This window comes from Lipotes vexillifer, unplaced genomic scaffold (genome assembly GCF_000442215.2).
Source record: "Lipotes vexillifer unplaced genomic scaffold, Lipotes_vexillifer_v1.1 scaffold6, whole genome shotgun sequence".
Classification (NCBI taxonomy): Eukaryota; Metazoa; Chordata; class Mammalia; order Artiodactyla; family Lipotidae; genus Lipotes; species Lipotes vexillifer.
In genome coordinates, this window is record NW_006799037.1 from 646,618 (window position 1) to 671,668 (window position 25,051).

General features: G+C 37.0%; 1 protein-coding gene across 2 annotated transcripts in view; it reads right to left on the minus strand.

Annotated features, from left to right (window-relative positions):
• Window positions 1-25,051, minus strand: part of SBF2 (SET binding factor 2) — a 472,364-nt gene that overhangs the window by 261,462 nt on the left and 185,851 nt on the right. For both annotated transcript variants that reach the window (XM_007471388.1, XM_007471387.1), the window contains exon 3: window positions 3,603-3,740. In XM_007471388.1, the coding sequence (XP_007471450.1) occupies window positions 3,603-3,740 (138 nt within the window). The remainder of the gene's footprint in view (window positions 1-3,602; window positions 3,741-25,051) is intronic.

The following is a 25,051-nucleotide window of genomic DNA, read 5'->3' on the forward strand; positions in this document are numbered from 1 at the left end:
ATTCTTTTTCATTTGTCTGTTTTAATTAGATGATTTCCACTGTCCTGTCCTCATGTAAACTGATCCTCTCTCCTGTGTCATGTAGTGCGCTATTGAACCCCTCTATTGTATTCTTCAGTTCACTTATTATACTCTTCAGCTCTGTGACTTCTATTTGGTATTTTCTTACACTTTCTATTTCTTTGTTGAAATTCTTACTTTGTTCATCCATTCTTCTCCTGAGCTCAGCATCTTTATGACCATTATTTTAAACTCTTTATCAGGTAAATCACTTATCTCCACTTCATTAAGGTCTTCCTCTGAGGTTTTACCTTGTTCTTTCATTTAGAACATATTCCTATTTCTTCATTTTCCTTGACTCTCTGTGTTGGTTTCTATGCATTATTTAAAACATCTACCTCTCCTAGTCCTGAAGGAGTGGCCTCTTGTAGGAGATGAACCTTATTATTCAAACCTGCCCTAGCTCTTGGTTGTCTCTCAAATCTTTATGATGGTCCAAGCAGCCTACTTTATTCTTAGTGCTCACCACAGTTGAGGGTATACCAATACCTGATAGTGTTCCAAAGGGGAGGATCATAGTCAGCACCTAGATTCAGGTGGATTGGAAACCAGACCTTCAGGTAGCAGCTTTTAATGTATGCAAATATGTATCTTTCAGTGGAGACTGGGAGATGGGTGTTATTGTCTGCTCCCTCTGTGCTGAGCCTTGGGGGATAGCCAGTTAAGAACTTCGTTTGCTACAATCCTGTGGGACCTGGGAACTCAAGTCCTGTTGGCCACAGAGTCAAAGGTTTAAAAGGGTGTGTCCCTTGGGCAGCAGCTGCAAAATCTGGGGTGCCAGACATGTGCACAAGCTCTTTCCAAGAAGAAACCAGTGAACTGAAGCAGGCTAGAGAGGGAACAGAGATGGCACCTGCCAGATCCCTGGTCTCCAAAGAGAATCAAAATTAGCTCCTAGATGTGTGCTAAGTTAGAAACCTGACCCTCAGGCAGTAGCTTTTAAAGTATGCAAACACGTGGCTTCCCCGGTGGCACAGCGGTTGAGAGTCCGCCTGCCGATGCAGGGGACACAGGTTTGTGCCCCGGTCTGGGAAGATCCCACATGCCGTGGAGCGGCTGGGCCCGTGAGCCATGGCCACTGAGCCTGCGCGTCCGGAGCCTGTGCTCCGCAACGGGAGAGGCCACAACAGTGAGAGGCCAGCGTACCGCAAAAAAAAAAAAGTATGCAAACAGGATTTTTTCAGGCAAAGACTGAGAGATGGGTGTTTCTCTCTGCTTCCTCCATGCTGAGCCACAGCAAATCCTTGAAAACCCATTAAGAACTCTTTGCTTGTTACAGTCTGGTGGGTCTCATGAATAAAAGCCCCATTGTTTTTCAGAGCTAGATGTTTTTGGGTCCTTACCTCAAGTGGAAGTCTAAAAAGATGGGGGCTAGATGTTGGGTCCAACCCCTTTGCACCTCAGGGGAGGAGCTGGAAGTTGTAAGTTGTTTCTCAATTGCATGTCTCTCTGCCAGGGGACATTTATAGTGAGACTGCATCTCAGCCTTTTCTACTCACTTCAGTGTGGGTATATTTTCGTTTGCCTGCTATATAGGAATTGCTCAGCTAGTTTCTGGATTTCTTTCAGGAGAAATTGCTCCATGTGTAGCTGTGGATTCAGTGTGTCCACAGGAGGAGTGAGTTCAGAAGCTTCCTATGTCACCATCTTGGACTGGAACCCCCGACATTGTCTTAATGTATTACTTTTCTGTGAGTTTATTTGGGGGGTAAGGGGTTGGTAATGATGGAGAAAAGAAGAAGAAGCCAAATAATCACAGTTTCATTAGATAATTCTAGGGAGTTGTAAAGAGGTACCCTCAAGGATATGGAAATAAAAGAAAATACTGCCCTCTCAGCACTGACTTATGTTCAAAAGATCAACAGAGAAATGAAAGGTCACCTGAAAAAGATAGCAAGGCTCTCAACAAGAGAACATTCTTTCTTATTTAGACTGAATTGACCAAAATGGGAATTGGATCGGCTATTTGTTGGCAACATCCACCCAAACACTACTCAGGACAGAAATGACTAGAATCATAGACATCTAAGTTCTCTGTCTGAATTGACAACATAATCCCTAATTTGAAAAACAGTTGGCCCCGAACAATGCAGGTTTAGGGGCGCCGACCCCTCTGTGCAGTTGAAAATCCACATATTAACTTTATGGTTGGCCCTCTGCATCCACATATTCAACCAACTATGGATCATGCAGTACTGTAGTATATAGTTACTGAAAACAATCTGTGTCTAAGTGGACCCGTGCAGTTCAAGCCCATGTTGTTCAAGGGTCAACTGTATAAACAATGGGCTATGTTAATCTGGCAGGTGTTAAATATTTGACATCAAATATTCCTTAGTTTGATTCCACAATCAAAATGCTTCTGATTTTGATATGGCTTCCCACAAAGATCTGACAACAAGGAGAAAATGTGCTGATAATATAGATAATGTATATTTTGTTCTATATAACCTTTTAACTTACCACTGTAAATTAAAATGCTAGCATGCTGGTTTTAATACATCAGTCTAATGAACTTGGATAATGTGAGTCTGTACCATGAAAGGTGGTTTGTCTCCTCTTGTACTGAAAAATGAAATTTCTGCATCCAGAAAATTCAGATCTTGGCATTTAATTAAAATAACAAAAATAACAAATGCTCCTTTGTGAGGTCATTTCAGAAAGCAAGCCAATCCTTTTCCCTAGTGGTGATACTCATTCATCTGTATGTAGCAGAAAGCACAGCAGATAATGCAACTGGCTCACTCAACATCCTGCAAACTGTTTTATAGTTTCCTTCTCATACTATAGGGTCTTGAAAGCAAAACAAACAAACAAATAACAACAACAACAAAGTTTTTCTGATTCATTTGGGGGGAGGGGGATCTGCATGCAATCTGACACAAGGAAACAACCCATATGACACTTAAGAACTGGTTCCCTGCTCACCCCTTACCCATGAAATTACATAAACTACCCAATACTTTCTCATAAATCCTTTTCTGAATAAATTAGAGACAGTAGATCCAGCTGTTTGAAACTGAGAGAACCCCAGCTAATTCTCTGAAAGACCCAGTATTTTTAATTTCTATAGTTCTAGCCTATTAATGTCAGTCCCATCATTTTGATACTACCACCACTAATAATAATGAGTTAACAGTTACTTCAGCACTTAAAAAATAATATCAAGCATTGTGATAAGTGATTTATAAACATCCTGATTAAATGCTCTATATTCTGTGAAAGACACCTCAGGAGAAAGACTGAAAGGGAAAAACCACAGGCGCATCATGAGAGGATACAAATCTTCTTAATAAACCAATTTGCAGAGATGCTATTCTTAGAAGTATGCAGATTATGAACAATATTTTAAAGAAGAACAATTAAACTTGGACAATAACTTTACCTTCTTGCTCTCTTCTTCAACAATATAGTACCTCAGTCATTTTAAAGTAGCTCATAGAACTCAAACTTGCTATTCTAACAAAAACAAATATGGCATAATAAAAAGATTCCTAAATGGTATCTCTTTGGCTGTAATTTGGCTAGAAAAGTTGCTGTACCTGAAGATTGATCTCTGCCTCATAAAAGGTTAGGCATGAGCAGTAATGTCGATCTGAGTCAATATCTGTCAGGACCACCACAAAAAACGTTGGCTGCTTCCTCTCTCTGGACAGCTGCCACCCTCCAGGCTGACAAAACTAAATGAGATAGAAAAAAAAAAAATTGTCACATCTTAAACGTATAAGGTAAATTTATTAGTTATAAATCCCTGAGAAATGTCTCCCCATTAAAAAAAAATTCCAGATGTGATATGTTACTTCAGCCAATATTTTTCAAAAATCACTTGCAGATTCATGATGTAGAATACTTTCACTAATGTGCATATGCATTTTATGAAGACAGCCTAGATTTTCCACAGATGCCACTCATTCTGAGACCGGGGTTGGCACATGTAGGAACAGAGCACTAAGATGAAAACTTTGCACCATTAAAACAAATAATGAAATAAGTTGAAGATAAAGTGCTCAGTATCTACCATGGACAGAAAACAGAATTATTTTAAAATATCGTCATTAATCTAAGACTCTTCAATTCAGTACAATGAAAAAGATATCTTGTTCATCAAGGCAGACCACATTCTGGGCTATAAAATACACTTTAATGTATTTAAAAGAATAGAAATCATATAATGCATGTCCCAGACCACAACAAAATTAAACTAAAAATCAATTACAGAAAGATAGCTGGAAAATCCCCAAATACTCAGAGATTAAACAACACACTTCTAAGGAATACATGGATCAAAGACAAAAATCTCAAAAGAAATTTTCAAATATTTTTAATTAAATGAAAATACAGCTTAACATTTGTGGGATTCAGCAAAAGCAGTGCTTAGAGGGAATTTTATAGTGCTGAATTCATAGAGAAGAAGAAAAATCTAAAATCAGTCATCTAAGTTCTATCTTAGAAAAATAGAAAAAGAAGAGCAAATTAAATCCAAAGTAAACAGAAGAAAAGAAATAATAAAGTTAGAGCAGAAATCAGTGAAACCTATTATAGGAAATCAATAGAGAAAAGCAACAAAACCTAAAGCTAGTTCTTTAAAAAAACATTAAAATCAACAAGTCTCTAGCCAGACAAACTAAAAATAAAAAAGAAGATACAAATTACTAATATCAGAAATGAAAGACAGGACATCACTATAGATCCTGTGGACATTAAAAAGATAATAAAGGAATACTATGCATAACTCTGTGCCCACAAATTTGATAATCTAGATGAAATGAACCAATTTCTTGAAAGACATAATCTGATAAGACTCATACAAGAAGTAGACAATCTAAATAGGCCTATATCTATTAAAGAAAATGAATCAATAATTAATAATCTTCCAAAATAGAAAGAAAGTATCATGCTGCAATGGGTTCATGGTGAATTCTACCAAACACTGAAGGATGAAAGTAAAACATTCTCTACAATCTCTTCCAGAAGACTGAAGACAAAGAAATACTTCCTGACTTATTCCATAAAGCCAGCATTACCCCAATGCCAAAACCAGAAAAAGAAATTACAACAAAACTATACATCAATATCTCTCAGGAACACAGATGCAAAAACCCTCAACAAAATATTTGCAAACTGAATGTAGCAATGTATGAAAAGAATTACAAACCATGACCAAATAAGACTCATTTTGGGTATGCAGGGCTGGTTCAACATTGAAAGTCAATTAATCACATCAAGAAGCTAAACAAGAAAAAGTACATGAGCATATCAATAGATACAGAAAAAGCATTTGAGAAAATCTAACACCCATTCATGATAAAAAACTCTCAGCAAACTAAGCATAGAGGGGAAGTTCCTTGACATGACAGAACATTTACCAAAAACCTACAGATAACATCATACTTAATCATAAGAAACTAGAAACTTTCTAGCTAAGATTAGGAACAAGGCAAGGATGTCACCTATTACCACACCTTTTCTAAATTGTACTGAAAGTCCTAGTTAATTCAATTAGCCAAAACAAGGAAATAAAAGGTTTACAGATTAGGAAAGAAGATGTGTAACTGTCTTTGTTCCCAAATGACATGACTGTCTATGTAGAAAACCTGAAAGTAATAAGCAATTCCAGCAAGTTTCCAGGATACAAGGTTAATATACAAAAGCCAACTGCTTTCCTATATACACCAACAATGAACTGTTACTTGAAATTAAAAACACAATACCATCTTCATACATTAGCACCCCAAAAAATGAAATACTTAGGTATAAACCTAATAAATTATGTACAAGATCTATATAAGAAAAATCACAAAACTCTGACGAGAAATCAAAGAACTAAGTAGAGAGAGAGCAATTCCAATGTTCATCAATAGGAAGACTCAATATTGTCAAGTTTCAATTCTTCCCAGTGTGATCTACAGATTCAATGCAATCCCAAACAAAATTCCAGCAAGTTATTTTATGGATGTTGATAAACTAATGTTAAAGTTTATATGGAGAGGCAAAAGACCCAGAACAGCCAACTCAATACTGAAGGAGAACAAAGTTTGAAGAGTGACACTGACTTCAAGACTTATTATAAAGCTACAGTAATCAAGACAGTGTGGTACCAGTTAACGAAAAGACAAATAGATCAATTAAGCAGAATGGTGAGCCCAGAAACAGACCACACAAATATAATCAACTGAACTTTGACAACAGAGCAAAAGCAATACAATGGAGAAAAAATAGTCTTTTCAACAAATGGTGCTAGACCAACTAGATATTCATATACAAGAAAATGAATCTAGACACAGACCTTACACCCTTCACAAACATTAACTCAAAGTGGACCATACACCTAAATGTAAAACACAAAACTAAAAAACTTCTAGAAGATGACAAAGGAGAAAACCTAGGTGATCTTTGTTTTGGCAACGACTTTTTCGATACAACACCAAAATCATGAACCAGGAAAGGAATAATTGATAAGCTAGACTTCATTAAAATTTAAAACTTCTGCTCTGTGAAAGACATTGTCAAGAAAATGAGAAAACAAGCTAAGGACTGGGAGAAAATATTTGCAAAACACATATCTGATAATGTACTGTCATCTAAATCATACAAAGAGTTTTTAAAACTCAACAATAAGGGGGCTTCCTTGGTGGCGCAGTACTTGAGAGTCCGCCTGCCGATGCAGGGGACACGGGTTCATGCCCCAGTCCGGGAGGATCCCACGTGCCGCGGAGCGGCTGGGCCCGTGAGCCATGGCTGCTGGGCCTGCGCATCCGGAGCCTGTGCTCCGCAACGGGAGAACCCACAGCAGTGAGAGGCCCGCGTACCGCCCAAAAAAAAAAAAAAACTCAACAATAAGAAAGTGAACAACCCAATTAAAAAGGGGGCAAAAGATCTGAATAGATACCTCTCCAAAAAAGATATAAAGGTGGCAAATAAGCAAATGAAAAGATGTTCAATATCATATTTCATAAAGGAAGCAAATTAAAACAACAAGATACCATTACATATCTATTAGAATGGCCAAAATACAAAACAATGACAATGCCAAATGCTGACAAGAATGTAGAGCAACAGGAATTCTTATTTATCGCTGGTAGGAATGCAAAATGGTACAGCCACTTTGGAACACAGTGCACCAGTTTCTTACAAAAGTAAACATACTCTTACCATACAATTCAGCTATTTACCCAAAGGAGTTGAAAACATATGTTCACACAAAAACCTGCACATGGATGTTTATAGCAGCTTTATTCATAATTGCCAAAACCTGGAAGTAACCAAGATGTCCTTCAGTAGGTGAAGGCACATCCAGGTGACAGAATACTTTATTGTGCTAAAAAGAAATGAGCTATCAAGCCATGAAAAAACATGGAGGAAACGTAAATGCACATTACTAAGTGAAACACACCAGTTCAAAATGGCTACACGTGGTATAATTCCAACTACTTAACATTCTGGAAAATGCACAGCTATGGAAAGCAAAAAGATCAGTAGTTGCCTGGGGTTGGGGAGACATAAATAGGCAGAACTTAGAGGCTTTTTAGAGCAGTGAAACTATTCTGTATAATACTGTAACTGTGGATACATTTTATTACGCATTTTTCAAAACCTTTAGAATGTACACTAAGAGTGAAACCTAAGGTGAATTACAGACTTTGGTTCATAATGATGTGACCAATGTAAGTTCATTCACTGACTGTAACAAATGTACCACTGTGATGGGGGATACTGATATTGTGGAAAGTTGTGCGTTTGGGGAACAGAGAATATATATGAATTCTTCGTACTTCCTGCTCAATTTTGCTGTGAATCTAAAAGTATTCTAAAAAGTAAAGTCTATCTCTAAAAACATGAAGAAAAAAATATCTGGATAACAATATTGTTGAAGAGATGGAATAGAAATAGAAAGGAGCTCACCAATACAGCAGCTCTGTGCCAGATTGCCTTCTGTTAACCTGCTTAATAACTGTGTAATTTGGAGCACTTTATTTAACCTCTCAGTGCCTGCCTTAGTTTCCTCATCTGTAAAAGGCAGAATATTAGAACCTATCTACTAGTACCCTTGGGAAGCTCATACAAGGTAACACATGAAAAGTACTCAGAATAGCCTTTGCCATATAATTCCGTGGTGTTAGTTATTATGATTATTACCCCCTTGGACCTAACCTTAGTTTCTATCATCACAGCTATAACACCTTCTTTCCCCTTCTTTACTAGTTTTTTCTTGCCTCTCCTTTCATTGCCTCATTGACTCCTTGACTCAGTCTAAAGAGACATCAAAAAAGTAACATTTGGATGACTTCCTACATTTAGAGAGACACATTAATCACGTTCATAGCTTCTCTACCAAATGAAAAATTCTACCAGACTCATTTCCTTGAGCAGACATCATAAGGCATACATAAAGAAATAGCATGAAAACCTTAAGGACACATTAATTAGTTAAGTGAAACTATTTTTCTCTACTACATTTGTGTTTTGAAATAGTAATTCACTGAACAAATATTTATTGAGCACTTCAGTATCACTTATTCTGTGAAGTCTTCTCTGAAGCTCCCCAGTTTCTCTAGCCCCCTCCAAACCAAAGAATCAAGCAGTTCCACTCATGTGTTCCAAACCGTTTTATACATTCTTATTATAATAAATAATTATAATAACCTTTTCTTCCTATATATAGCACTAAACTTACATATTTTACTAACCTGGTACAGAAAAGTTGACTTGTCAATTTGTTTACATGTATATTTCTCCCTCAGCAATTCATTTATCTAAGTTCCACGACTTTACATCTTTGGCTTTCCTGTGGCCACCATAAGCCTTTTTCATTCTAAAAAAGTAGCCCTCAAAGTGTGGTACACAGAATCACAGGAGTCCCAGTGGTCAAAACTATTATCATATTAGTACTAAGAACTGGTTGTTTCTTTCACTTTGTTGACATTTACATTAATGGTGGAAAAGTAATGGTGGGTAAAGTTGCTGGTAACTTAACAGTAATCAATGCAGCAGCACCAAACTATACTTGTAGTCACTGTATTCTTCAAAGCTACACATTTGCAGTTTAAAAAAAAAAAGTTTCTGTTAATAATTTCCTTGATGAAGCAATAAACATTTTAATTTCATTGTAACTTGACCCTTGAGTATACGGCTTTTAAAATATTCTGTTTCAAAGAGTAAATACACATAAAGCACTTTTGCTTCATACAGAAGTACGATAGTTGTTTAGAGAAAAACTACTTGTGTAGATGTTTAAGTTGTGACCTGAACTGTTCTCTTTTTTCCCCCAAGAACACCATTTTTTACTTGAAAGAATAACTGACAAACATGTTTATACAGTCTCATGTATTTGGAAGACACTGTCTCAAATGAATGAAATGGGCCTGTCACTTCAAGATACAGATCTGAGACTGTTTGTTACCAATGATAAAATGAACTTACAAGCACCATCATGAGCCTGACAGCTTTGCATTCCTGATTAATATGACAGTATAATTAACTAATGTAATATTTTAAATACTATATGTGTCAACATTTGGAATATCTGCATAACTCATTGATCCCTATTTGCCAAATGACTAATGCATGATGTTATAAAATCATGCATGGATAAAAGATCTTTCAAAGTGCAAAGCCAACCAATATATTTTATCGTCGCAGAGTAAAAAAAGTTCATTGATGCATTTATATATCTCACATTGCAACTAGCCTTTAAGATATTATTATTTGTTGAGTGTTGGTGTAGTATTCAAACAAGAGTTTCCATAAGTATCTGAAAAGGCTATAAAAATACTCCTCTTTCCAACTACATATACATGAGACCTGATTTTCTTCATATACTTCAACCGCAACAACGTACTGTAAAAGCATGAATGTAGAAGCAGGTATGAGAATCCAGCTGTCTTTTATTAAGCCAATATCAATGATATTTACAAAAATACAAAGCAATACCATTCTTTTCCCTATCTTTTTTGTTATGGAAAGTACAGTTATTTTTTCAAAAAATATGCTATTTAATATGCAATGGTTTCCTGTCCTTTTTAATATAAATAAATAGCTTAAATTTTTCTAGTTGTCAGTTCTAACACTAAAATTGATAAAACTACATAAACAAAACTCTTTGCAGATTCTCAGTCATCTGTGAGAGTATAAAGTGTGAGACCCCCAAAGTATGAGACTTGCTATTCTAGTAAGAATGAGTGTTAATGTGTAACTAGCCTTGGCTTAAGCTACTTAGGTAGCAGAAAGGTATAATCTTTGGCAGAGCCAGGGAGTTTTAACAGGTTAAACTTCTGAGTTTAACAAAACCCAGAAGTGTCTTTCAAAATACTCGTGTCTGAGCTTGGGTATGAAATAATATAATGATACAGAGCCTGTGTCATCAGGTCTACTCATTCGACAAACAAGTCTTCTGATATAAACTGAATCAGTTCTGTGAATTAATAGCAAATAATCGCATTCTCTTAGAGGTCTGTCATTCATTATCACAGCTGCTCATTAGGCTTGGCAAACGGTACTAAAAGCTATACACCATAGAATAACAACTATATATTTTCACATAATTTAAATGAAACTATAGGTTTTCAGTAAGGATTAAACTAAATCCCTTTATGTTAGTTCCAACTCAACCAACTTTACTGATTTCTCACATCAAAGGTACCCATCACAGAGAAGTGTTCACAAATAACAAATTAACTTTTGTAAGTGAATAGATATATTACTTAAATAAGCAATCAGATATTTTGCTGCTAAAACTAGAAAAATCAACTCATGCTTACTTTTCTCAAAGGCTTTACACATACAGTGAATATAATAAAAATATTACAGAATAATAAAAGATGTCCATAGCATTACTGTGACTAATTTTAATGATCTCTCAAAGGTGAAATGTTGTAGAAGGTTCTTGGGATAACAGTCACTCAATATTTTCTAAGACCTTCATATACACATCTATAAATTTACAGCTCACTAAACCACATTTTACTGTTCAACCTCTAATTAAAAAAGTTAAAGGTTTCCCTTTAAAAAAAAGAAGCCTGTAAGAAAATTCCTCCTCATAGAAAAAAATAAACACATAACATCCAGAAGGAGAATATGAGAGTTTAGGTAGGAAGACCTCCTTAGTTATTTAAATGGCCTCATTTCCCCAAGTTTACATTATAACAGGAATTCTGATTTTGAAAGTGTTAACAGTAAAACTTCTGGGAAATTCCAAGGATCCTCTTTTTGGATTCAATAAGTACTTCTTCAAAACTAAGCTTAATGTGACCACAACTAAGATAGTAATGGTAATTCATGCTAGGCCTGGTCAGATATTTTTTACTAAATTTTTCACAAAGAAGCTGCCAAGATAGCTGGTTACACTGGTTACACATAAGACCCTTTATTTCATACATAAGAATACAGCTACGTAATTATTTTATACTATGCAGTAATATTATTAGAATCATACTTCTTAAGAAACTTTGATGTTGCATTCTCAAATGAAATATATTAATACACAATAAATAAACAATAGCTCACATAACTGAGTTTACAGAAATGTTTTTTCAATGGATGAAAAGAAAGGCCTTAACCTCCAGTTAAATGTCTACTTTTCAAATTCATTGTGTCATAAGATTAAGTAATAATCGAATTTGGTGTATCAGGAGATGATCCCACTATTAATGAGAAGTACTCCTCATAGGATTTGAACTATAATAATGCTAACTGGTTTAATCATTTCAAACCTTAACTAAAAGCGTGCTGAGAAAGTAATAAACAATGAGAGGGGAATTCCATGGCGGTCCAGTGGTTAGGACTCCGTGCTCTCACTGCTGAGGGGCTGGGTTAGATCCCTGGTCAGGGAACTAAAATCCCCCTCACAGTGTGGCCAAAAAAGAAAAAACAAAAACCCAAAAAACAATGAGGGAGTGGACACTGCATTTCTTGAACCTGAGCTCGAGTCACATTTCTGACAGGAATGTGAGAGAATGTTTAGACAGCTGGAAACAGAGTAGTCACTAAAAGATAGTAAGCAGAATGATAAGCATTAAACAAACAGGATAAAAATCAGGATTTTGCTCTCCCCAGTGTCTTTACTGGCAAACAGGGGGAAAAAATGCTATCACAGGTGCAAAACCTAAACTGTTTAGAATTGACTATCATAACTGACTGGCCTACATTTTGCCCTCCTTTTCCAAGTCACTGAGGAAACACATCTATTTGGAGTGATACTATCAATGGACATACCATATATATGTCTGTTTCATAAATATGCAACAATGTATGTTTTTGACTATTCCCTTCCACTTGACTCTCATTATTTCCCACAGATCATGCTCATAAAAATTTTACAACATATCTGGGAACAGCCAATATGGGGATTCCTTTTCAGGATGTTATCTGTCTTTATGCAGTTCCAGTTTTCTTCAAGACCTTGGCATAACCTGGAAACAAATGATACCTCAAGGGTGCAAGGTTAGAACTGACAGACATTTTTAGGCTCCACATTTAATGCATTACAAATACCAACTTTGTTTACTTGTTTCTTTAATTGCCCAAATGTATGAAGTAGATCATGTGCAAACAGGCCACCCATCTGCAAATAAAAGATAAGTGCCAATAATCCCTCATATTTGTGAAACACTTTATATATAATTGTATCCCACAAGGTTTATTTTACAAATGATGAAACCAAGGCTATGAGACGTTAAGGTGATACAGCTAGTGTGTGATAAAAGCAGGACTAGAATTCAAGCCTCTGTATCTCTACAAACTGTGTCTTCTCACTGCTGAATTATCTTTGTATATCACCTTGTGGATATTATTTTATATTAATATGAATTTACTGTAGAAAAATCAGAAAAGAAAAAATGAAAATGAATTAAGTTCTTTAACATACAACCTTCCCTTGCAACCATTTATCTCTGGATGTACTTTTTACATAAAATGGGATATATCATACATATAGTTATAAGTCCTGCTTTTCTCCACCTTCTGTAACATGTGCGTTTTCCCATGGACCTACATATTTTTAAGAAAATTATTTTTAATGACTGAATATTACACCAGCATATAGGTAAGCACCACAACATAACTAATTCCCTATTGTGGGTTGTATATGTTGTCCACAAATTTTTTTCTTAATAATTCTGGGACAAGCATGGTATTATATAAATCTTCCCAGGCATGTCTCATTATGTTTTTGGGGAAGAACTGGTTTTGTAGAGCACAACCAAAATGAGCACAAAAAATGTTTAATTGCCCTTGAATTCCTTTTTAAAGGTTAGGCAACCCCAAAATTATTTTGTTTTGCTGATAGAATTCTAAAAAGGACAAAAAAGAAGTGATAACAAAGAACTGTTATTATGAACTATATTCTGACCAAAGAACTAACTTGTGAAATAACGTAACAGAAGCCTTAAGAAACTGAACTCCATTGCCAAGCCAGGCCATGGCAATGTCAGGTGTGTGCTCTATACTTTAGACAGATATTTTTCAAAAGTTCAGAGAAAACACAGTGGTTGTAAGACTTCGGAAGAGAAGCCAATCTAAGAGTTGGGAAACTTTCAAATATTTTGTTATCCACAGAATAATGGGTATCACACACATGTGCCTAATTTTAGTGCACAGCTTTTGATGAAGTATACTTTTAAAAGACTATCCAAAACAACCTGCTTTAAATGAAACAATTTAAATGGGTCACCTATAATGCTTTTAGTAGATATTTTATTCAGATATTTTATTACTACTATAGAACATTACACTGTCCTCATCAGTATAATAAAACTTTATGTATAAGATAATATGATTTGTTTGCCTAGAGAATCCAAGCAAACTGACTAAATATTGTTTGAGTAAACAAGAGTTTAGTCATGTAGCCAGATATAAGAACATATAAAAATCAACAGCTCTCCTTGAGATCAGCAACAAGTAATTTCTAAAAAGATCTTATTCATAACTTTAATATGCCCTCAAAATTACAGGATGAGCTAACCTAATCTCTCAAGTTTTGAACATTATGGCATATCAGTCTCATGAAGAGCCCTACACATAAGCCTCTAAATATAAAAATTTCAAGAAGCAAACTCCAAAGAGAAAAATGAACATTTAGAATAGCTTCTAACATCCAAGTTTTGAAAAAATACAACTGTACATGATTTACAAATTTAAAATAATTCCAAGAGCAAAAGAAAAGTTATTAATGACTTCTAGTTAAGCATGGCAGATGAAACAATGAGTTTACCTCCAAGAGCTCCTGAAAACTCTCTAAAATTGCAATTAAAAAGAATACAAACAGCAAAGTAAAATGAAAGAAGATAACAGGTTTAAAATGACAATAAGAGGGACTTCCCTGGTGGTGAAGTGGTTAAGAATCCGCCTGCTGGGGGTGTGTGTGGGGGGGAGTCAAGATGGCGTACTACCAGGACATGCGGAATTCTCACAACTAGGGCACCGACCAAGACACCTACGGTGATGGGAGGAACCCCCAGAAACCGGGTAGGATGTGGGACATGGGGGGTGTGAAGTGGGGGGAGAAGTGGAGGCAGGAAGGGACTGGCGCCCCTGAGGGGCGGCATGGGGGAGGGGAAGGGCGCCCACACCCGAACGGGTAAATTGGGGAACCACTGGGAGAGCAGAGGATCAACAGGCAGTGTGGCCAGCCTTCCCCTGCCCACTTGGACCCCCAGGAACCTGCTGAGATCCCGGGCCAGATCCTCTGCCCACCTAGGCCATCTCCAGCCACTCAGGTCCTGAGGGAGTGGGAGGGAGGGATGAGGGGGGCAAAAGTAAATGCCGGGCCTCTGGGATCCACACCCCTGAGGGGTGGCTGGGAGAGGGGAGGAGTTCCTACACCCAGCAGGACCCACCCATGGTTAGGGGTCCAGCGGTGACGGGGGAGACCCTGGGGGAGACAAAGGGGGAGGAGAGCGGAGGAACGGAAGGGAACGGGCCAGTGCTTTCCCTCTCCACTTAGGCACCAGGGAGCCGGTCGGGCTCCAGGTCTAATCCTCTACCCTCGGAGCCTCCCTCCTGCCCTGCAGAGCCAAAGCCCTGTCCCTACACCCCGATCCAGGGCCCTACCTCTACACTTGGAGACCCCTTCCAATGCGCTGGGCTGAAATCCCACCCACACACCCTCACTCAGGGCCCCACCTCCAAACTCTGGAACTCCACACACCAGAGGCCCTCCTTTCCACGTGCTGCCTCTCCCCTTCTGCACAGGTATTAATCAGAGACCCCGCCCCATACTTGAAAGTCGCCTGGCCTAAGCCCCGCCCCATGCTCAAACACCACCCCACCCCCACACGCCTGCCTACGGCCAACAGAAGGAAGGGCTGCCTAAGTTCCATCCCCGCTTAAAGTACACCCCCACAGCCAAGGCTTTTTTTTTTTTTTCCTTTTCCTTTTTCCTCTTTTAGATTGGGGTTCTGTTTTACCTTGTTGATTCATTGCTATTGATGCTTTTACATTTTTATTTTTCCTAATAAATCTTTTATTTTTCTAATTTTTTTTTATTCTTTATAATTTGTTAGTGATCTCTCCTTTTGGCTTGTTGCTCCACCCGCCTTTTTTATTCTTTTTTCTGATGTGGTTTAATTTTACCTTGCTGCACTTGTTTCAATTATAATTTTATTTTTCCTAATATATTTTTTATCTTTCTAATTTTATTTTGTTTTTATTCTTTGATATTGTACTGTTCCTTTTTTCTTTCTTTCTTCCTTTTTTTTTCTCTTACAGCGCCACAAGCTTGCGGGATCTTGGTTCCCAGGTCAGAGGGCGGGCCTGAGCTCCTACGGTGGGAGCTACAAGTCCAAACTGCTGGACTAACAGAGAACCTCAGACCCCAGGGAATATCAACTGGACTGAGACCTCCCAGAGGTCCTCATCTCAGCACGAAGACCGAGCTCTATCTAACTGCCTACAAACTTCAGTGCTGCATGTCTCAGGCCAAACAACCACTAAGACAAGATTATAGCACCACCCATCCAATAAAAAAAGAAAAATGAAAAGACAAAAAAATGTCACAGATGAAGGAGCAAGGTAAAAACCTACAAAACCAAATAAATGAAGACGAAATAGGCAACCTACTTGAAAAAGAATTCAGAGTAATGATAGGAAAGACGATCCAAAATCTTGGAAACAGAATGGAGAAAATACAAGAAACATTTAACAAGGATCTAGAAGAACTAAAGAGCAAACAAACAGTGATGAACAACACAATTACTGAAATTAAAAATACTCTAAGAGGAATCAATAAAAGAATAACTGAGGCAGAAGAATGGATAAGTGAACTGGAATATAAAATGGTGGAAATAACTGCCAAGGAGCAGAATAAAGAAAAAAGACTGAAAAGAATTGAGGACAGTAACAGAGACCTCTGGGACAACATTAAACACACCAACATTCAAATTATAGGGGTCCCAGAAGAAAAAGAGAAAAAGAAAGGGTCTCAGAAAATATCTGAAGAGATTATAGTCGAAAACTTCCCTAACATGGGAAAGGAAATAGTCAATCAAGTCCAGGAAGCACACAGAGTTCCATAGAGGATAAATCCAGAGAAACACAATGAAGCACATATTAATCAAACTACCAAAAATTAAATACAAAGAAAAAATTATTAGAGGCAACAAATAACACACAAGGGAATCCCCATAAGGTGAACAGCTGATTTTTCAGCAGAAACAGGCCAGAAGGGACTGGCAGGACATATTAAAAGTGATGAAAGGGAAAAACCTACAACAAGGATTATTCTACCCAGCAAGGATCACATTCAGATTCGATGGAGAAATTAAAACCTTCACAGAGGGAATTCCCTGGTGGCGCAATGGTTAAGAATCCACCTGCCAATGCAGGGGACAAGGGTTCGAGCCCTGGTCCAGGAAGATCCCACATGCCACAGGGCAACTAAGCCCATGTGCCACAACTACTGAGCCTGCGTGCCACAAGTACCAAAGCCCACACACCTAGAGCCCATGCTCCGCAACAAGAGAAGCCACCGCAATGAGAAGCCCCTGCACCTCAATGAAGAGTAGCCCCTGTTCGCCCCAACTAAAGTCCGCGTGCAGCAATGAAGACCCAATGCAGCCAAAAATAAAATAAATAAATACATAAATTAAAAAAAAAAAACCTTCACAGACAAGCAAAAGCTAAGAGAATTCAGCACCACAAAACCTGCTTTACAACAAATGCTAAAGGAACTCTCTAGGCAGGAAACACAACAGAAGGAAAAGACCTACAAAAACAAACCCAAAACAATTAAGAAAATGGCAGTAGGAACATACATATCGATAATTACCTTAAATGTAAACGGATTAAACGCTACAACCAAAAGACACAGACTGGCTGAATGGATACAAAACAAGACCTGTACATATGCTGTCTACAAGAGACACACTTCAGACCTAGGGACACATACAGACTGAAAGTGAGAGGATGGAAAAAGATATTCCATGCAAATGGAAATCAAAAGAAAGCTGGAATGGCAATTCTCATATCAGACAAAATAGAACTTAAAATAAAGACTATTACAAGAGACAAAGAAGGACACTACATAATGATCAAGGGATCAATCCAAGAAGAAGATGTAACAATTGTAAATATTTATGCACCCAACATAGGAGCACCTCAATACATAAGACAAATGCTAACAGCCATAAAATGGGAAATTGACAGTAACACGATCATACTAGGGGACTTTAACATCCCACTTTCACCAATGGACAGATCATCCAAAATGAAAATAAATAAGGAAACACAAGCTTTAAATCACACATTAAACAAAATGGACTTAAATGATATTTATAGGACATTCCATCCAAAAACAACAGAATACACTTTCTTCTCAAGTGCTCACGGAACATTCTGCAGGATAGATCATATCTTGGGTCACAAATAAAGCCTTGGTAAATTTAAGAAAATTGAAATCGTATCAAGTATCTTTTCTGACCACAATGCTATGAGAGTAGCTATCAATTAGAGGAAAAAAACTCTAAAGAATACAAACACATGGAGGCTACACAATATGCTATTAAATAACCAAGAGATCACTGAAGAAATCAAAGAGGAAATCAAAAAATATCTAGAAACAAATGACAATAAAAACATGATGATTCAAAACCTATAGGATGCAGCAAAAGCAGTTCTATGAGGGAAGTTTATAGCAATACAATCCTACCTCATGAAACAAAAATCTCAGATAAACAACCAAACCTTACAACTAAAGCAATTAGAGAAAGAAGAACCAAAAACCCCCAAGGTTAGCAGAAGGGAAAAAATCATAAAGATCAGATCAGAAATAAATGAAAAACAAATAAAGTAAACAATAGCAAAGATCAACAAAACTAAAAGCTGGTTCTTTGAGAAGATAAACAAAATTGAGGAACCATTAGCCAGACTCACCAAGAAAAAAAGGCAGAAGACACAAATCAACAGAATTAGAAACGAAAAAGAAGAAACAACTGACACTGCAGAAATACAAAGGATCATGAGAGATTACTACAAGCAACTATATGCCATAAAATGGACAACCTGGAAGAAATGGACAAATTCTTAGAGAAGCACAACCTTCTGAGACTGAACCAGGAAGAAATAGAAAATATAAACAGACCAATCACAAGCACTGAAACTGAAACTGTGATTAAAAATCTTCCATCAGGGTTTCCCTGGTGGCGCAGTGGTTGGGAGTCCACCTGCTGATGCAGGGGATGCGGGTTCATGCCCCGGTCCGGGAGGGACCCACATGCCGCAGAGCAGCTGGGCCCGTGAGCCATGGCTGCTGGGCCTGCATGTCCGGAGCCTGTGCTCTGCGGCGGGAGGGGCCGCAGTGGTGAGAGGCCAGGGTACTGCAAAAACAAACAAACAAACACAAAAATCTTCCACCAAACAAAAGCCCAGGACCAGATGGCTTCACAGGTGAATTCTATCAAACATTTAGAGAAAAGCTAACACCTATCCTTCTCAAAGTCTTCCAAAATATAGCAGAGGGAGGACTACTCCCCAACTCATTCTATGAGGCCACCATCACCCTGATACGAAAACCACACAAAGATGTCACAAAAAAAGAAAACTACAGCCAATATCTATGATGAACACAGATGCAAAACTCCTCAACAAAATACCAGCAAACAGAATCCAACAGTACACTAAAAGGATCACACACCATGATCAAGTGGGGTTTATCCCAGGAATGCAAGGATTCTTCAATATTTCTTCAGTATACACAAATCAATCAATATCATACACCATATTAACAAACTGAAGGATAAAAACCATATAATCATCTCAGTAGATGTTGAAAAAGCTTTTAACAAAATTCAACACCCATTTATAATAAAAGTCCTCCAGAAAGTAGGCATAGAGGGAACCTACCTCAACATAATAAAGGCCATATATGACAAACCCACACCCAACATCCGTCTCAATGGTGAAAAACTGAAACCATTTCCTCTAAGATCAGGAACAAGACAAGGTTGCCCACTCTCACCACTATTAGTCAACATAGTTTTGGAAGTTTTAGCCACAGCAATCAGAGAAGAAAAAGAAATAAAAGAAATCCAAATCAGAAAAGAAGAAGTAAAACTGTCACTGTTTGCAGATGACATGATACTATACATAGAGAATCCCAAAGATGCTACCAGAAAACTACTAGAGCTAATCATTGAATCTGGTAGAGTAACAGGATACAAAATTAATGCACAGAAATCTCTTGCATTCCTATACACTAATGATGGAAAATCTGAAAGAGAAATTAAGGAAACACTCCCATTTACCACTGCAACAAAAAGAATAAAATATCTAGGAATAAACCTACCTAGGGTGACAAAAGACCTGTATGCAGAAAACTATAAGACACTGATGAAAGAAATTAAGGATGATACAAACAGATAGAGAGATATACCATGTTCTTGGATTGGAAGAATCAACATTGTGAAAATGACTATACTACCCAAAGCAATCTATAGATTCAGTGCAATCCCTATCAAACTACCAATGGCATTTTCCACAGAATTGGAACAAAAAATTCCATAATTTGTATGTAAACACAAAAGACCCCGAATAGCCAAGCAATCTTGAGAAAGAAAAACGGAACTGGAGGAATCAGGCTCACTGACTTCAGACTATACTACGAAGCTACAGTAATCAAGATAGTATGGTACTGGCATAAAACAGAAGTATAAATCAATGGAACAGGACAGAAAGCCCAGAGATAAACCCACGCACATATGGTCACCTTATCTTTGATAAAGGAGGCAAGAATATAAAATGGAGAAAAGACATCCTCTTCAGTAAGTGGTACTGGGAAAACTGGACAACTACAGGTAAAAGAATGAAATCAGAACACTTCCTACCACCATACGCAAAAATAAACTCAAAATGGATCAAAGACCTAAATAAAGGCCAGATACTATAAAACTCTTAGTGAAAACACAGGCAGAACACTCTATGACATAAATCACAGCAAGATCCTTTTTGACCCACATCCTAGAGAAATGGAAATGAAACCAAAAATAAACAAATAGGACCTAATGAAATTTAAAAGCTTTTGCCCAGCAAAGGAAACCATAAACAAGACGAAAAGACAACCCTCAGAATGGGAGAAAATATCTGCAAATGAAGCAACTGACAAAGGATTAATCTCTAAAATATACAAGCAGCTCATGCAGCTCAATATCAAAAAAACAAACAACCCAATCCAAAAATGGGCAGAAGACCTAAATAGAAGTCCTATGTCCAAAGAAGACATACAGATGGCCAACAAATACATGAAAGGATGCTCAACATCACTGATCTTTAGAGAAATGCAAATCAAAACTACAGTGAGGTATCACCTCACACCAGTCAGAACGGCCATCATCAAAAAATTCTACAAACAATAAATGCTGCAGAGGGTGTGGATAAAAGGAACCCCTCTTGCACTGTTGGTGGGAATGTAAATTGATACAGCCACTATGGAGAACAGTATGGAGGTCCCTTAAAAAACTACAAATAGAACTACCATACGACCCAGCAATTCCACTACTGGGTATATACCCTGAGAAAACCATAATTCAAAAAGAGTCATGTACCACAATGTTCACTGCAGCTCTATTTACAATAGCCAGGACATGGAAGCAACCTAAATGTGCATCGTCAGATGAATGGATAAAGAAGATGTAGCACATATACACAATGGAATATTACTCAGCCATAAAAAGAAATGAAATTGAGTTATTTGTAGTGAGGTGGATGGACCTAGAGTCTGTCATCCAGAGTGAAGTAAGTCAGAAAGAGAAAAACAAATACCGTATGCTAACATGTATATATGGAATCTAAATTTTAAAAAAAGGTTATGAAGAACTTAGGGGCAGGACAGGAATAAAGACGCAGACGTAGAGAATGGATTTGAGGACATGGGGAGGGGGAAGGGTAAGCTGGGAGGAAGTGAGAGAGTGGCATGGAGTTATATATACTACCAAATGTAAAACAGATAGCTAGTGGGAAGCAACCACACAGCACAGGGAGATCAGCTCAGTGCTTTGTGACCACCTAGAGGGGTGGGATTGGCGGGTGGGAGGGAGACGCAAGAGGGAGGAGATATGGGTGTATATGTGTATGTATAGCTGATTCAGTTTGTTATAAAGGAAAAGCTAACACACCATTGTAAAGCAATTATACTCCAATAAAGATGTTAAAAAATTTTAAAACATAGAGATTTTGGAAGCCAGAAAACTGGTTTACCCTACAAATTCCTGGAAAAGGTAATGAATGGGTGGCAGTAGGTATATATGAATGTCACGAATATGAAGGGAAGACCAAGACAACAAAGAAGAAGGAATCAGTGACCATAAGACAATACAAGGAGAAGCAGAAAATTTCAAACACACGAGAATGAAGTGATCAAAATCATGAAGAAGAGTCTGATTATCAGAGAACATTTACAGAACAAGAGAGATAATGAAAATTAAAAATGAAGAAACTGGAACACTGTCTCAGTAGGCTCCCAAAAGGGACATACAAATGGAAAATGGGAGAGATACAAGTAAGGAAATTAGATAATTGTGGGAGTTCTAATTCTGAGGTAACAGGAAACTCAGAAACAGTAAACAAAAAGGAAAAATTTATGAAAGAAGTAACGACACAGCCCTCCCACTCCTCACCTTAGGACAGGATTAAATTTCGTATGTCTAGCATACTGAATTAATGTTTTTTAATTAATGTTTTTAAAAACCCATTAGTTTTAGCACATCATCATGAAAGTTGAAAGAAATGAAAAAAAAAAGGTCCTAAGGAGAAAAAAATTAAAGAAAAAGAAAAACTAGATATTTTACAATAGATCAAAAATCAAAATAGGAACAGAACTCTATTAACATAATTAATTACATTAATAAATATAATCATAAGAGTAATAAAATCAACCCCATAATTTTTAAAATAGGACATAATTCAACATAACACCCATTCTTAAATTAAAAATGAGTTCCATCATTGCTGATATTGTTTATTTGACATATTAGCAGAAGCAATTACACAGAAGAAAGAAATTACAGATACAAAAACTGGAAGATAAAATTATTATTGTTTCCCAATTATATAACTGTATAACATGGAAAACTAAAGTGGATCAACTAAAAGAACTACTATAAACAATAAGAGAATACAATAAGGTAATAAAATTTAAAATTAATAAATACAGAAGACTCTTATTTGGGGCCAAGATTTACCCTGCAAACTGAAACACCTTAAAAAGCTGGACAAAATGTATGAAAAAATGGCTTGCAAGACACTAAGGTGTCAGGCAACTTAAGCACAAAGACCCCTGAAAGGCAGGAAACAAGCAATGTGCGCTCTACTACTGGCGCCACTTTGTGCCTTGAGAGAGTTAATAGGCCATGGTGCAGGGAGGGGGAACAGAGGTGGAGCATAGAGGACTCCCTAGACAAGGAAATAGAGGAGAGACTTCTGGAGAGCAGGGCAGCTAGAGTTCTTAGGACAGAACCCAGAGAGGAGGGAGCTGCACAGAGAAGGAACATGGGATATCTGCAGAGGGTTCCTCTGAGAATTCAGTAGGGTACTGATCAGTGCATGTATTGATATATGAGGAAACCACCCAGGCTGGTAAAAGAGCCATCTGAAAAGATTAGAGAAAATAGCACCCATCGTTTAAGCATGGCTGGGCAGAGTGCCTATTCCCACCATTCAGAATGTAAAAATTCATACTTCATGGGACACTGGACAGAGTACACAGAAAGGTCTTGTCTCAGTAGTGGGAATAATTAGCTCTAGATTGGATCTGCTCTATTGTTGGTACATAACAAATCATAAAAGCAAGACCCAAAAAGATCAAACTGTTTAAAATAACTTTAACTGAATCTCAGAAGCTCAAGAAGATTTATAGGAATACGAAATGTCCATCACCCAACAAAATAAAATTCAGGATGTCAGGCATCCTATTAAAGATTAACAGGCATGCAAAGAGATAGGGAAATGGAACCCATAATGAGGAGAATAATCAATCAAAACTGACCTAGAACTGACAGAGATATCAGAATGAGCAAAAAGAAGACACAAAGAGTTACTATTACTGATTCCCATATGTTGAAAATTTAAATAGAGATGTGGAAAATATAAAAGACTCAAATCAACTTCTAAAGAGGAAAACTACAATGTATGAGATTTTAAAAATGGATGGGATACATAGCATATTAAATATTGCAGAAGAAAAGATTAGTAAACTTGAATTCACACCAATAAAAATTATCTAAAATAAAATACAGAGAGAAAAAAGAACCCTCCAAAACGAAATGAGCATCAGTGAGCTCTAGGACTTCAATCAGCCTAACACATGAGTAATAAGAATCACGGAAGTGAGGAGCAAGAGGAACAGAAAAAAACATTTGAATGAATAATGGCCAAATATAACAGCAGATGAAAAATGGATCCATACAAAACAACGAAGAGCACCAGAAGTGTAACTACATGGGTAAATAAATAAGACTTTTTCTTATTATTTAAGTCTCTTTTAAAGATGACTGACTATATAAACAAAAATAACATTGTGGCATGGGGTTTATAGTATATATAAATGTAAAATGTATGCCAACAATTGTACAAAAGTCAGGAGAGGAAAATGGCAGAGTACAGTAGTACTGTATGGTTCATATACTATAGGAAAGGTTGTATAGTATCACTTAAATGTAGAATGTTAAGCTAAATACACCATAAGTTAAAGATGTATAAGCCTGAAAAGTGACAAAACAAAGAGTTAAAACTAATAAGACAACAAAAGAAGTAAAATGGAATAATCAAGAAAAATACTCAATCTAAAACAAAGCAGAAAATAAAGGGGAAGAAAAGGCCAATGAAATGAATAAGAAACAGTAAAATAAGATTCCAGCGTAACTCTATTAATAATCACATTAAATGGCTGAGATGATGACTTTGGATAAAAACCAAGACCCAACTATATGCTTCCTACAAGAAACTTTAAATACAAAGATGCAAAGAAGTTAAAAGGAAAAGGATGGGAAACAGATATCATATGCTGACATTAACCAAAAGAAAGCTGGTTAATATTAATACAGATTTCAGAGCAAAGAATGTTAACAGGAACTAAAAAGGCATTTTATAATGATATATGGGCCAATTCATCAAGGGGACATAAATTTCTAAATATTTATGCCCCTAATAAAGAGCGTCAAAATACATGAAATAAATCAGATGGAATTGTGAGTAAAAAGACACAAATTTCCTCTATTTTAGTCAAAGACTTCAAAATCTATCTCTTAATAACTGATAAAACAAGTAGACAAAAAAAAAAATACTAAGAATGTAGAAGATTTGAAAAATACCATCAAGCAGACTTGACCTAATTGATGTTTATAAAACACTCCACTCAAACAGCAGCAGAATACGCATTCTTTCCTAGCATACTTCAGACATTTACCAAGACAGAGTATATTCTGGGCCATACAATATATTGCAGTATGGGCTTCCCTGGTGGTGCAGTGGTTGAGAGTCCGCCTGCCAATGCAGGGGACACGGGTTCGTG